The following is a 14,832-nucleotide window of genomic DNA, read 5'->3' as shown; positions in this document are numbered from 1 at the left end:
GTGTGAGGTGGGCGGGGCTGAGCTGGCATGTCCGGGAGGCTGCGTGTATCAAATGCATTTTTGACCTACGATATTTTCAACTTACGATGGGTTTATCAGGATGTCATCCCATCATAAATTGAGGAAGATCTGTGTATAGAAAGAGATTTATATCAAGGAATTAGCTCGTATGATTATTTTTGAGGCTGGAGGTCCAAAATCTGCAAGGTGGACCAGCAGGCTGGAGACCCAAAGCAGAGCTGATGCTGCAGGTCAAGTCCGCGCACCTCTGCTGCGTAACTGCCTCTTGCTCGGGGCAGGGCAGTCTTCTGTTGTAGTCAGGTCTTCAGCTGATTGGGTGAGGCCCACCCACACCATGGAGGGCAATCTGCTTACGCAAACCCCACGGAGGTAAATATGAATCTCATCCAGTAAACTCCCTCACAGAAACATTCAGAATAATGTTTGACCGTGTATCTGGGCCCTGTGGTCCAGCCAAGTTGACACATAAAATTAAGCAGCACATCCACTACAGTTTTTGAGCAGGATTATCAGCAAAACTGACTTTGCCAAGACTGAGTTGGGAGGTTATGGGGGAGAAGTGGAGAAGGGGGACTGGGAGAGGCAGAATTCCAACGGAAAAAGGCGATTTCAACAATCCGGGCAAGACATGAGGGCTTCCGCCAAAGAAGTGGTGATGGGAAATGAGTCATTTAACGAGTGTGTGTTAAAAGAAGGTATGAATGGATTCTGTGACTTGACGAAATCACACACACACACACACACACACACACACACACACACACACACACCTTCCTTTATGGTAAGCTAGCATTTTCTCCTAGGACTCCAACACAATGCAAAGGAAAGGAACTTTCCCATGTAGCAGAAAGGGACAGAAGTGATGGAGCAGAGATACGGGGTTTGCAGCAGTTCCCTCCTCGGAGAAGTCCTGTGCCTGCTCTACGGGTCACATATGCCCACCTCTAAGTCTTTCCAACCAAGAGCCTCTCTAGAAGATGAATAAACCACAGCACAGACATGGCAGAGGTGGTTAGCTGCCTCTCAGTATCCATGCTTCTCTTCATCCTTAGAAACAACCCTGCTAGCTAAAACGCTCCAAGCCAAGCCTTTCTTGCTACCCACGACCATGCCCGGGGTCAGTGTGAAAACACCTCCCAGCCTTCTCCGTACAAAGAGAAACTTTGTTCAGCTGTATACCTGAGATCAAGAGACTTAAATTCAAAGAATGAGAGAACCAGCAATGAAAGAGAAGCAGCGTGTTGCCTGGGACTTCCGGGTAGATTCTTTAAAGTACAAGGGGCACACGTCCTTTCCCCTTCCTCTTTTCCTGAAATACAGATGAGATGGCTTGAGCGTCTGGAGCTATCCTGGACCAGGAGGTGACTCTGAGGATGGGACTCACATACTAGGATTGAGCAATAAATACGACACTGGATCTCAGATGACCCTGGACTCATGGCATCAACCTAGATTGCCTAATTCAGGTCTTCTTTCAGGTGAGAGAAAGTATTCTTGTGTGTTTAGGCCACTGTTTTTAAGCCCTGTGTTACTTGCAGCAAAATGCAATTCCTGGCTGATACAGGATGAGGCCATTATTTTGCGTACAAGGCAATATAAATTTCAGAATTTTAGGTTGTAGAAGTTCATCTGTATATTTTTTATGGGCTTGGGGCGGAGCCAGATTGAAGAGGAACCTACCTAAACTAATACATTGCCTCACATATCAATTTCTTTCCAACAACTGCTCTCAGGAGAGCCCGCTACAGGTGCCTGCAGCCACCCTGGTTGAGTGCCCAGGGTCAGTGTGAAAACACCTCCCAGTCGTCTCTGTATAAAGAGAACCTTCGCTCAGTTGGCTTGAGCCTGAGATCAAGAGACTTAAATTCAAAGAATGAGAGAACTTAGAAGATACACCACGATTTTCAGAAATCAAAAAGGCCCAGCACCTTCTCTGCAGTACAGTGCTTTGCCAAAAGGCTGTGGAATGCACTGGAGGCCGGTAACAAATTGATGAACACATGGTATTTTGTTTTTTTTTACTTCCATTTAAACCACTTCTTCAAAGTGAGGCTTCCTAAAGCCAGCTGATCACTGCCTTAATTGAAGCAAAGAGGCACCCTTTCCTCTAGTGCCTAAGGAAGTTCTAAATGGAAAAATGAATAAACAAGCAAATGAATAAATGACCAAACTAACTAATAAAGGCACTCGAGGATGGGGAAGGGGAGAGAGCTGGAGGGAGGCTGACGCCCGGCAGAGGAGGAAGGACAGCTGGGGAGCTCACCTTCTGGAAGGTCCTTCAGAGGAGACCCAGTGGCGTGGCCTCCCATGAGGCCCTCCGGAATGCAGCGATCAAGCTAGGGAGGGCCAGGAAGGGACAAGAAAAAATGTCAGCCTCAGGCACCTCTCTTAGGAAGCCCATTTCCGCCTAGAAGCACCAAGCTGAGGGCATTTTAGCCATCTGGAATCCTAGCACAAGCGCCTGTCCTGTACCTGCCAGGTGGCAAGGCGGGGACCACAACTCTCCACGGCTGAGCGCTGTGACTTCAGGAGCCCCGAGAAGGGGCGGCCGACTCTGAAACTACTTTCTCCACCTGGCTGATGACTCAGACCACAACCTCCCTCCTCAGCAGGGCTGCCAGATTTAGCAAATAAAAATACAGGACTCCCAGGCCCATTTGAATTCCAGATAAACAAATAATCTGTTTCAGTGAAGTGTGTCCCAAGGTTTACATGGGACAGAGTGATGCTTAAAAAAAACGATCTGAAATTCAACTTGAACTGGGTGTCCTGTATTCTATCTGCCCACCCTACCTTTAGGGCTTAAACTCCACAAGGACCTTTCTTTCACCAGGCAGAAATGAAAACTCGTCTATGGCCTGGACTCCTCAGCACCTCCCTCTTGGTGTGATGGGCATGGTTCCCTAAGAGGCCTACCCGTGTTGACAAAACTGATAGCAAAAATACATCCCATACTCTGATTTTCTTCAACTGAGAAATCAGTCACCCTGCTGCCCCCTCTAGGGAATGCCAGTGGTTTACAGGAGGGGGAGGGAAGGGCGATCCATGTGGAAGCAGCAATTTCATTGATTTTATTGACAATAGATGGAAGGGGGGACGGAGGCGGGGGAGGGAAGAAAGAAAAGAAAAAGAGAAACATCCAAGGAGCCTCATGGTTTCAGATTCGGTACAGAACTCCACATCCTGCTTCCCCTCCAACCGCTGTCCTGCGGTGACAAACCACATCTGTCAGCTTCAAGCGGCACTTGTGGGTATCAGCCAGGCCTCAGCAAAAGGCCACTGAAAGGAAAAGGGGACTGTCCCCGAGACGCCCCCAACAGACCAGGCATCGGCGGGGGCCGCACCCCCAGCATCATACTGCCCCGCTGAGACCCTGCTGGCCACGAGCCCCATTCCTGGCTTCCTGCTGCCCGCCAGGCAGGAAAGGGTCAAATGCAGGTGGTCCTCGCGCCACAGAAGAGAAAACCTCAGATCAGCCGCACTCCCTCTCCAGTCACGGGAGAGTGGAGGATGCCTGAAGCACAGCCAGCCCAGCAGGAGGGGCAACGGCTCCAAAGGGGGGTGGGCCCGTCTGGAAGCCTCGAGACCTGTTCTACGTCAGGAGACTTCACCCTGGGTCAGAGGCTGCCCCTCGTCTCCCCACTGACCCCATCTTGACGCAAGATTCCAGGCCTCCCAATGCAGCTGCTTCTCCCCCGGAATCTCCAGCCAAGACTGCAAGGCAGGGCGGTCCTGCGGGCCAAGGAGGGTTAATATAGCACATTTCCCTCCTGCCGTAAATCACCAGGGACTCTGCTTCGGGACAGGTGCCCCAGTCACCCAGCGGCCTGCCCTCAGCCCGGGCACCTGGGTGATGCAGTTCCCAGGAACTGGCCTGTGGCCGCCCAGTGGGAACGTGACCAGGATCACAGGGACGGACGTCACTGACCCAGACCTCCTCACCCGAGCCTCACGCAGACAGCTGCCACCCAGGCAGGCACAGGCTCAGCAGAAACAAAAGTGACCGGGAAAGAGGGAGGCAGGACGAAAGTGCACTCAGCTCCCAGGAGGGGAAGAAGTTTCAAAGGGCCACCGATGACTTGGCAAGAGCCTCCCAGGTGCCCCAGGGCAGCAAAGGCAGGGAAACAACTGCAGATGAGCCCAGCATCTCCCCTTAGCCCTACGAGTCGATTATTTCTCTTACCTGTTTCCACAAGACGTGCCAGGGTGTGGTCAGGTTTCCAACAGTCCCTAAGTACTGTCAGAGTGCCAGCACCAGGCTGCAGGCAACAGCCAGAAGCAGGGAGATGGGGGTTCAAATCTTCGCTCCTCTCCATGGGGGTCTGTGGTCTGGGCACGTTCCCTTACCTCCCAAAGCCTTAGTTACCGTCCCCTCCGTGTGACGGCAGTAATGATACCATCGCCTGGCCACCTTCCATCAGGCCCCAGTGGGTTCAGTCTATAAGGGACCCACCCCTGCAGGCCCAGGCACCCCACGGATCTGAATAAATGAGGGCCGTGGGAGCCCCTTGAATAACCTGACTTTCTCTAAGCCTCAGTTTCCTACTCTGCAGAAGGTTTTTTAAAAGTACTGCCCTGGTGCTTGGGAAAGTGCACTTGGGAAAGTGCCTGGTGTACAAAGAGCGTTACAACAACTCTCCTTCCCCTCCTCCCCTCCATCCTTGACCTCTGATGGCTCTGTCCACACCCTGTCTTCCCGGAAACAGTCACCTCCGTGCTGCCCAAGCCCAGCGCCCCCCTGCAACGTGCCTACATCACTGTGAGGCTCCCACTCGGGCACCAGGTGCCGCTAGAACTTTCAGGGGAAGAGGAGCTCACCACCTTCTCCCAGGGCTACACCCGACTGCGCTTCAACTGCCTGCTGCCTCTTCGGGTCACAGCCTTGGAGTTCTCATGACTCACTCTTGGCAGCTGGTTAACGACTCAGTCCGATCCAGCCCCCTCCACGTCCTCCCAGATCAGATCACAGCACGGGAAAGGCGCATGTGAAGGCCCGAGTGATGGTCTCTGGGCTCCGAGGCTAGTTTCCTCATCTGTATTATGGGGACACGTGGTGCCTGAGACACCGCTGGACCTCCACGTGGAGCTGCCACCAGTACGGACCCAACATGTGGCATCAGTGCCCCATCAGTTTCTCCAACACAACCCAAGCCCACACGCAAGACCCACCGCGGCTACTCTACCCAGGCAGGAGGCTAGGCTGAGGCTGCACCCTCCCTCATCGGGCCATGCGGTTCCCTCCCCGCCTGGTCCTTCAGCTGCCCGAGGCCCCACCGCACAGCCCTGGAGCTGACGGACTCAGGCCAGGTCCTGTCCACGCCGGCTCCCCCCTCAGATTGCGGCTCCTCTGTCCTTTACCCAGACTGTCTCATACTCAGGGGCTCAGGTGTGTTTCCAAAGCTTTACACACATGCGCACACACCCCGTGACTTCACTCCACCGGCCTCCTGCACACACCGTCTACACCTGTGCCATCTATACCTGTTCTCTAACAGACGCTCCTCCCCACTGGGCTCTCCACTTGTTGAGTACGTTGATCCTCATCATTCAGTGGATTCCATGTTTGTGAATTTGCCTACCCGCTACGACTTACTTGTAACCCCAAAATCAGTATTTACTGCACTTTTGGAGTCATTCACGGACCAGCCCAGAGAAGCAAAAAAACGTGAGTCTTGATGTGCACGATGCCAGCTGAGGCCAAGCAGAGAGGACCTCCTGCCTTCTGTTCCAGCTGTCAGGTTGCAAACACCCATCCTTCTCACAGTCTACTGAGTGCCATGTTTTTCACGTTTTTGTGCTTCTCGGTGGTGGTTCCTCTCTAAGGTGGTCCCCAAGCCTAGTGCTGAGTGCCGTCTGGGGTCCTACCTAAGCACAGGACAGCTGTGACGTGCCTTACAGAGAAAATACGTGTTTTAGATGAGCTGCTTCCAGGCGTGAGTCATCGTGCCGTTGGCCATGAGTTCACTGTTAATGAATCAACAATACAGTACATCCAGAAAAAGGAAGAGGAAATGTGCACATCCGTACAAGACGCTGCTCCAGTAAGCGCCAACGTCAAGTCTGTAGTGCAAGATGAAGCCGTGAAAACGCGGCTAAATGTGTGGATTCCATCTGGCAACAATGCCTGAGAGGTCACGATGGAAGCACAACACAGTGTGGGGCTGAAAGCCAGAGAAATTTTTGGTTCTGTCACCCAGGGGCAGGGAAATGTTCGTCCCTTCTGGGCTAGTGTTTCATTGTAAAGAAACATTGTATAGAATTAATTATTCATAAGACATATAGATTAAAGAAGGTGTCTTTAAAGAGAAACATACATAAAACAAAGTTGTGTTTGATGAAATTGTGACCAGAGGCTCTCAGGAACAATCCTCTGTTTCCCTGGGAGCAGTGCTTCACTCCATTTCTCAAATGAAGGGGTAAAAACCACACACACACACACACACACACACACACACACACACACACACACACACACGTGAATCCAGATCAGTAACAAAGATTCTACTTTTGCCCAAAACATTCCATCCCACGCAACTTTTGTAAGACTGCTAAGAGGGGACTGTCAGCTCTACAGGACAGAGTCTTTCTTCCGTTCTTGACAAGTGGCTAAACTAGTGCATGACACTTAGTAGGAACACTGTAAATATTCGTCGAATGAAAGAAAATAATGAATTAGAAGAAAAAAATTCATGGACAAGTAGAGTATAACCTGTATTGACATACACTTGCATTTTCGTCCCATCTCTGCAAAGCCCAGGCTTCCTGTTCTCCACTTAGGGAAGGTCTTCTTTAAACAAAATCAACATCCAGATTTCCCAACAACAGAAGACATAGTGATTAACATAAGAATTCAGGGGATTATCTGACATTTTTGACTTACTCCTTTCATTGGAAACATGACTTCCCTTCCATTCAAGGTCCCCGCCACTCATCCGTTTGGGCTTGGAGGGCTTTCCATCAGTCGCAAGGTAAGTCAGCTATCCCCTCATCATCAGTTTCGATCCTCTGCCACATTTTATCTTCACAAGCAACTTGGTATGTACCCACCCTGCCTGGGGTCACCCTTCTGTCTCTACATCTTCCATATCCCCTCCCAGCCAGCAGAGGACTGTTTCTTCTTCCACCCACAGGGTATTTTTTTGTGGTGGCAGGGGTGTTTTTGTTTTGTTTTTGAACATAGCAGATTCACCTTGGAGATATAATATTTGATAGAAAAATACATCTGGAATAATAACTTAACATTCATTTTCTTTCATCCAAATGCTTTACATGAACTAACTTAATCACTGTGGTAAACTGCAAAAATGGCCGTAATACTTTGCAGGTATTTTTACAGGTGGAGTTTGCTTTTTCCCTACCTCTTGGTTTTGGACGAGCCATGTGACTTACTCTGACCAGCAGGACATTAACAAATGTGATGCAAGCAGAGGCTTGGAAAGGGCTTGCCATTTCTGTTCCTAGAATCCCAGCACCATATGAAGAAGCCCACACTAGCTTGTTGGATGAGATGCACGTGGTCCAGCCACCCGACACCTCAGCTGACAACAAGCCAACTGCTTGACAGATAAAGCCAACCCAGATCAGCCAACGCCCCAGCCAACCCACCAACTGACTGCACATTCATGAGATCAGCCAAAACCTGAGTTCAGAAAACTTGCCCAGCAAAATCATGAGCTAAGTAAATGTATTAAGTCACTGAGTTTGCTTTGTTTCATAGCAACAACTAACTGATACACAATTCCATTTTAGAGATGAAGAAATTAAAGCACAAACATTAAGTAGCCTGCAGAGGTCCCATAGCTATTAAGTGGTAAATTGGGATTAAAAGCCAGGCAGTCTGGCTCAGAGGCCAAGCTTTGCCAGTGGTCCTACAGTTAAGTCAGCTAAGTTTCAAACATTTCCCCAACCACTTACTTCCCCCAAAGGAGGTTAAAGCACGTGGACGTACCTGGTCCCATAAACACAAAACGGGCGACTGTCAGCACTGAATAACCCTCACTATTTTGCATTTATGCTGCCCTTCAGGGTTCCAAAGTCTCCTGACACATTCCAACCATTTAAAAATCCGAAGGTCCACCAATGGATGAGTGAATAACAAAATGTGGTCTACACATACAGTGGAATATTATTCAGCCTTAAAAAGGAATGAAATTCCAACACAGGCTACAACATGGATGAACCTTGAAGACATTATGCTAAGTGACAAAAGCCAGTCACAAAAGGACAAACTCTGCACAACTCCACTTACATGGGGTACTTAGAGGAGTCAAATTCACAGAGACAGAAAGTAGGACAGTGGTTGCCAAAGGCTGGGGGAAGGGACGAGTGGGGAGTTATTATTTAATAAGTACAGGGTTGCAGTTGGGAAAATGATAAAGTTCTGAAGGAGGATGGCGGTGAGGGTTACACAGCAATGTGAATGTACTTAATGCTACTGAATCGTGTACTTAAAAACAGTTACAACGGTAAATCCTATGCTAAATACAGTTTACCACCATTTTTCAAAAAGGAAAATACTCACAAGGGTTGGGACTGGCAGTGATAAAATGCCAGGCCCGGGGCCACTGTTGGACTAGTTAGAACACAGGGAGCCAAGGAAGCAAGAAACTCTCTGCCATTCAAGTTTGCTGAGTCACACGGGCTCCACACCCACCCCCATCCCCCTTCAGAATGTCCCCTGCCACACACAGAAGGCCAGATGGGCTGGCAGATATGTCAAAGCCATCTTAAAAACAAGCTCTGGCTCATGGACAAAACCCTCAAATAAATCAAAGCCAGTTTCCTGCCCCCACCTGGCCCAGGAAAAAAAACAAGTGCTCTGCCTGCCCTTGGCAGAATGTGGATTGGGTTTTCAAGATCACAGAACTGGATCCGACTCCTGGTAGGAAAATGAGTTGACATCAGGAACAATAAAGTCAGTGCAAATTTCTGATGATCAGACACAATTCCTACTGGCCCAACGATCACAAGTCTTTGTAAACTCTTTATGGAAAACCAAGCTGTAGAAGTCTTTTCCTTTGTAAGTCTCCGTTGTTCTCTGAGACTCTGGATGGATGGACAGGAGCATTCCAGACGTTATAAAACCATCATTACAGTATTACCTCTTCTTTTTTTTTTTAAAAGGAGGTATACATCAAATATTAACAGAAGGTATGGGGACTTATTTTCTTCTTTTTGTCTATTTTCTGAATTTTCTACAATCTTTTTTTAGTGAAACCAAAATCTAAGATCATACAGGGATTCCATCATCAAACATTAGCTCATTTAAGTCCTAAGGACACCTCAGGACTCTCATGGTCCATGACCATCACTGTTTCACTGTTTTCGATCACTGTTTCCACAGAGACGAGGACGCTGAGGCTCTGAGAACGCAGTGCCTCACGAGACACACTTGGAGGAGACGCTCTGAAGGCATCTCTCAGAGACCATCCCTGCTACACACACTCAGAGGGGTTTGTAAATATAGAAAGGAAGGGGTGGGGGTAAGACCAGAAGAAGGCGCAAAGCCACACTTCACTGCTGCCCAGCAGTGGGACCCTCCCAACGTAGCTCCCTCCTACCTCTTTTTCCATCAAAGAGGACTGGGGTGCGGAACAAAAAGGGAGTGGTGTGAAATCTATTCCAGGTGTGTCACAGCCAACTGGGGATCCACCCACCAAATGAGATTTGAATGAACCCAACCCAGATGAAGCTGGATTTGCCAGTCATGCTCCTATCCCTCTGCGGGGAAGAAGTTGTGAGTAAAGCGGCAATGGAGAGGGAAAGCTCGGGATGCCAACGGAAGGCCGGGAGGAACATCTGGTCAACCTCATCATTCACTCATTGGTTCATTTGTTTGTTTCCTCAAGACTTGAACACCTTCTGTATGCTGGCAATGACCCAAACAGACCAAATACCCTGTCTGGGAATTTGTGGAGTTTCACTACTATAAACAAGTAAACAATAACAGGTCGGGGGTGAGAACTGCTATGAAGAAAAAGCCAATCGAGGAATGAGGACTGGGGTGGCAGAGATGGTGGGCTGGCAGTTGTCATTTAAATGTCAGCCCAGGAAGGCCTTGTTGATAAAGTGACATCTGAGCAGAAAGCTGAAGGAGATGGAGTGGACCATGCAAATCCTGTGGTTAAGACAACAACAAACAGGGGGAGCAGCAAGTTCAAAGACTCTGAGGTAGGAGCATGTATGACATCCGTTCCGTCAAAGGAGGAGAAGGCCCATCAGCTGGGGCTGCTGGCCTAAACGGCCAACCTCCAGAGGCCCCTGAACACAAAGGTCCCTTTACCAGCTCTGCTCCAAAATCTGAGCTCAGGGGACCCAGTGGGGAAACTCCCGGGGGAAGCCACTGCCGAGGCTCCAAGGGGAGGCTTTCACAGACCACTATATAATCACCCCACGGCATGGGGACATGGATGTTTTTCTATAGATACTTGTGTCCTCAAAGGGACCATAAATTCAAGTGTTGAAGACTTTCAGAAGAGGAGGTTTCATGACCTCCTCAGCACTGACCCAATGTTTACATTAAAGTATCAGAAATTTCTCCTCAAACCTAACCAGAAGCCTTCTCACTGCAAGGTCAAGACCACTACCCCCCTGGGCTATGGTGGGTGAGACACATCTCCAACGTGGGGCACTTTGAAGGTTGTGGCACAGGGCACTTTGGAGGGAGGACGCCTTAGGGTTGGGGAGCTTCTGGGGACTGGTGAGCACCTTCTGGAGAAGGGCTCCTTCTCTCTAGAAAGCTGCAGCTTGGGTGGGGCCCAGAGGGAGGCGGAGAGAAGGACGGCTGCTCAGGCTTGTTGCAGGCCAACAAGTCATGGGCACTTTGATGTTGTACAGCCCAGGGCAGCAGGACAGGGAAGGAAGGGTTTCGGGCAGCTGGTCTGTCTAGGAACAGAGGCCACATTATCTGGAAGGTTCCAACCAGAAAGCTCAGTTCAGCGTTCAGAGTGCAAAACCCAAATACGTAGCTAGGACCTCGGCAGAAGCACCAAAGCATCAAGGGGGTCCCTGATGAGAAATCTGAGGGGTGCACGGAGCGGGGCGGGGAAGAGGAAAGCCCAAGTCCTGGCCCCTTATCCTCGATGGCTCCCGTCTTAACACATTCCTGGGGCTTCGCTTCCCAAGGGCTCGCTTTCCCATCGCCTCCCCCGCCCCCGACCCCAGCCCAACAGCACACTGCGCACACACAGTGGGGGCCTGCAGTGGTACCTGCACTCCCTGAGCATCTGCTTACAGGTAGAGACCCTGGGAGGCGGCAGCATCTTCTGTCACATAACACACAGCAGGACAGGAACTCAACCAGGACCAGCTGCTCGAGAGTCACCTGAGCAGAAGCCCCCGTGTGGGCCAAGGGGTGTGACAGCCCCCAGCCCAGGGCCTGGCACACAGCAGGCACCACCATGCGTTGGGAGCTCTTTTCCTTCCCATTCACAGGGCCTGCATCTCAGGCTGGGAAGTCCCCACATCGGTGACGATCCAAGGGAGACACTGAAACCAGCAGCCCCGGCAGTCACCTGACCACAGCCCCTCTGCCGCCCCCTTTTCTGGTCTTGGCTCCTCTGTTGCCTATTTGGGCTCTCAGGACAAAGAACCAATGTTCCAAGAGAAGCAGATGGCTAATTTCTCCCAAACCAGGGAGGAGAATACGAGGGAGGCAGTGTTCCTCCCGCTGCCCGACAGGCAGTCATCAGGGAGGGCGGAGGGCAAGTCCGACGCTCTAAGCACAGCCTCTGGTCCGGCCGCCTGGGAGGTGGACCTGGGTACCAGCTCCAGCGGCAGGGCAGCGGCCACTGGTGGGGGCATCCAAATGCCAGCATGCTCACCCTACTAATAGTACCAAGAGCGGGAGTGAAAGCAACCTGTGCGGGGGAGGAAAACAAGGGGCTGACTCCAAACGCACCTGTGGACACAGCCACGGCTGTCCCGCGCCCCTGAGCTTCAGCAGGAGGCCCACGCGTCAGAGGTGCGCCCACGGCGCGGGGCGGGGTGATGGGCAGAGCAGGAGAGCTTACCTGCCTCGCCACCCTCCGTGCCTCCCAGTAGGGCTTCGAGTCTTCCACAGCTTTGCCGATTTTCTTCACCAGCTCATCCAGTTTCACCGTTGCCTCAACCAGAACAGAGCGGAACTTCTGACGAATGTCCTGCAGACAGGAAATTGAGGACACAGTTCAGGCTTAAGAAGGAATGTGCGGAAATCTGCTTTACTTAACCGGAAGCACCCAGAAGGGCCTCCACTCGGCCTACAAGCCCTTGAGTTCATGCCTTTACAAGACGGTGTCTAGAGCACCACCATCCAAGAGGACCTTCCACGATGCTGGCGTGTCCTACCAGCTGCACTGGTCAGTATGGCAGCCACTGACCACACATGGTACTGAACACTTGACACTGACTGGCAAGACTGACGAACTGAGTTTTTAACTTGTTTCATTTTAAGTAACTATATTTAAACTTAAACAATGTGGCCAGTGACTACCTCACTGGACAGTGCAGGTTAGACTGAAAGGCTCCATCCAGGGGAAGATGTCCAGTCCGGCCACCCCTGGCAGCTTCAGTCCCTAATGATGGCACCATTTGCCACACTCCCATGATGTCCCCACCCGTGTAACGTGCTCAACATTAAACAGCGGGTACAGATTTCCCACATGCCAGACCCTGCGCTAGGCCTTGGGCTTGGTCCCTGCTTTCAGGGCACTTCCAGTTGGTGGGTGAGGGAGGCACTTACAGCCCATCCCAGCGAGTCTGAGCCAGGATGGGACCAGTACAGGTGCCGTGGAACCCAGGGCAGAGAACCTCACAGGGCCAGGTCAGGCGGGCGGGGGGAGGGGGGCGAGGTTAGAGGGAGACTCGCAGGAAACTTCCAGGGGTTACTATCTGCACAGAAGCCTGAATCATGGATGGGCACCTAGGGAGGAAGGAAAATACTGAGTCCAGAGCAGGTGGCAGACCAGGGCCCACCGGGTGGGGGGAGGGAGTAGTGTGGCGTTTTCCAGAGACTGAAGGAAGCTGGACGTCTGGAATGCGGAGAATGGCTAGAGATAAGGGCGGCCACCCCTCCCAGAGATGCCGTGAGCAAGGTGGCCTGGATAAGAGTTTGGGAGAGAAGAACAGGCAGGTGGGCGGTGCCAGGGTTAACCACGTTGTGAAAGTCAGGAAACCAGATCCATGGAGGCCACAAGGAGGAAAAAAAATTAAAAAGACAACATTTAGTCCCAGGTCTAGGAGGACATGTTGGACGGTCGGTGAGGGCTTCAGAGACCCCACGTCCCTACCCTCTGCTCCTCTTCCCTCGGGCACTGGCCTGTCACAGCCATGCCTCGGGGTGTGTGCGTGCGTTTGAGAGGGGAAGTGGGTACTCAGGGAAGGAGGAACAACACATGATCACCAGCCATGGGGCGGCGCCAAGAGCAGCCGGCCACACTGCTGGTAAAACACGTGTGCTCCGTTGGCTACAAGGGGGCTGCCTCACTATCTGAAAACTATTTCTAAACATAAAATTATATGGGCCTCTTGGGCCAACGGGATGGCTCATGGGGGTGAGGAAAGCCCCGATCACTTCTAATTTCCTTCCCCCATCATCTCATACCGTGGGCTTTCCACATGGGTTTGAAAGTGCCAGGGCTGCAGCATATGAAGACATGGCCTTTGTCTTGTACGGGAGCTTCTCAGCTCCTGAGCCCCATCCTACTTCTGACAGAGGCCTTGGTTGCTTCCCCCAGGCCTGTATCCTCCTCCTCCTCCTAATTTTCTCTGCCTTCCCTCCTATCTGGCCAGGCCTGCAGTCACGTGCTACAGCTACAGCTGCCGAAGACAGAACAGGACTAGGCTTGTCCTCCAGAGGAAGCGCCACAGATGCATGCAGGCCGCCAGGGACGAGCAAAGCTCCACCGAGCTGCTGTTAGACTTGACTTCCAGTACGTGGGAGGTAACATGTTGTCTAGAGCTCGGGATTTTTATCAGAGAGATGGATCTAATCCTGGTTAAACCTCTTTCTGTGAGGCCCCCATCAGGTAACTTCCTTACGAATAATTTTTATTACCTATAAAATGGTGACTTTCCATCTCATAGGGAGGGCTGTTGGAAGGAATAAAAGAGAATGCAAACGTGAAACACCTACTAGTTCCTGGGCACACAGTAGGTATTCAATAAATGCACACCATTTTTTTTCCCCTGGCATAAAAAGAGACCCACGATCCTATTAAACACCACCAAGGGGGTGGCTCTGAGGCAGGGGGAGCTGACGTGAGGGCGGGAATAACCTTCTACCCTGTGTGGGCAGAGGCTTGGCAGATGCACTCACACACTCGACTGAACCCTCCCAGTCACCACCCTGGCGGGGGAGGGGCCAGCACCACGTCCAGACCGCAGGTGGGAACACCAGGGGCCAAATCAGTCAGCGTGTGACCCAGGGCAGGTCACGCCATCACTCTGCATCTCCTCTGGGAAATGAGAATTGTGCCCCAAACCAGTGGCCTATGGGCCCACAGGCTTAGTGCCTTCAGCCTCTACGCTGTGTACTAAATGTCAGGAAAATTCGTATATTTTTTTAAATGTGGATACTCAAATTTCTCGTAAAAAAAAAAAACAACACTTTTTAAAATCAGATGATCTGGCAAAATTGGGCCCCCATTCCTACTTGGCAACCACTGGCTAGAAGTAAAGGAGAAGACACCCCTTGGAGACGGTCCTTTCCAGTCCCCACGCCCTGTGCCTGAGCCACACCCAGCCTGCTTCACTCACTGAGCTCCCCTGCCAGGCCCTCAGAGACTTCTGATTTGCCCAGAGCTATTCTGGGCACCAGTGAATATAAGCCAC

General features: G+C 51.2%; 1 protein-coding gene across 3 annotated transcripts in view; it reads right to left on the bottom strand.

Moving 5' to 3' along the window:
* Positions 1-14,832, bottom strand: part of SH3BP5 (SH3 domain binding protein 5) — a 74,465-nt gene that overhangs the window by 34,048 nt on the left and 25,585 nt on the right. For 2 of the 3 annotated variants that reach the window (XM_036850370.1, XM_036850369.1), the window contains exon 3: positions 12,033-12,161. In XM_036850370.1, coding sequence (XP_036706265.1) covers positions 12,033-12,161 — 129 coding nt within the window. Of the gene's footprint in view, positions 1-4,204; positions 4,861-12,032; positions 12,162-14,832 lie in introns of those variants that run through there. The other variant, XM_036850371.1, reaches the window with a different exon arrangement.

This window comes from Balaenoptera musculus, chromosome 4 (assembly GCF_009873245.2).
Source record: "Balaenoptera musculus isolate JJ_BM4_2016_0621 chromosome 4, mBalMus1.pri.v3, whole genome shotgun sequence".
Taxonomy (NCBI): domain Eukaryota; kingdom Metazoa; phylum Chordata; class Mammalia; order Artiodactyla; family Balaenopteridae; genus Balaenoptera; species Balaenoptera musculus.
The sequence above is the reverse complement of the archived record's forward strand: the minus strand, read 5'-3'. Positions and strand labels throughout refer to the sequence as shown.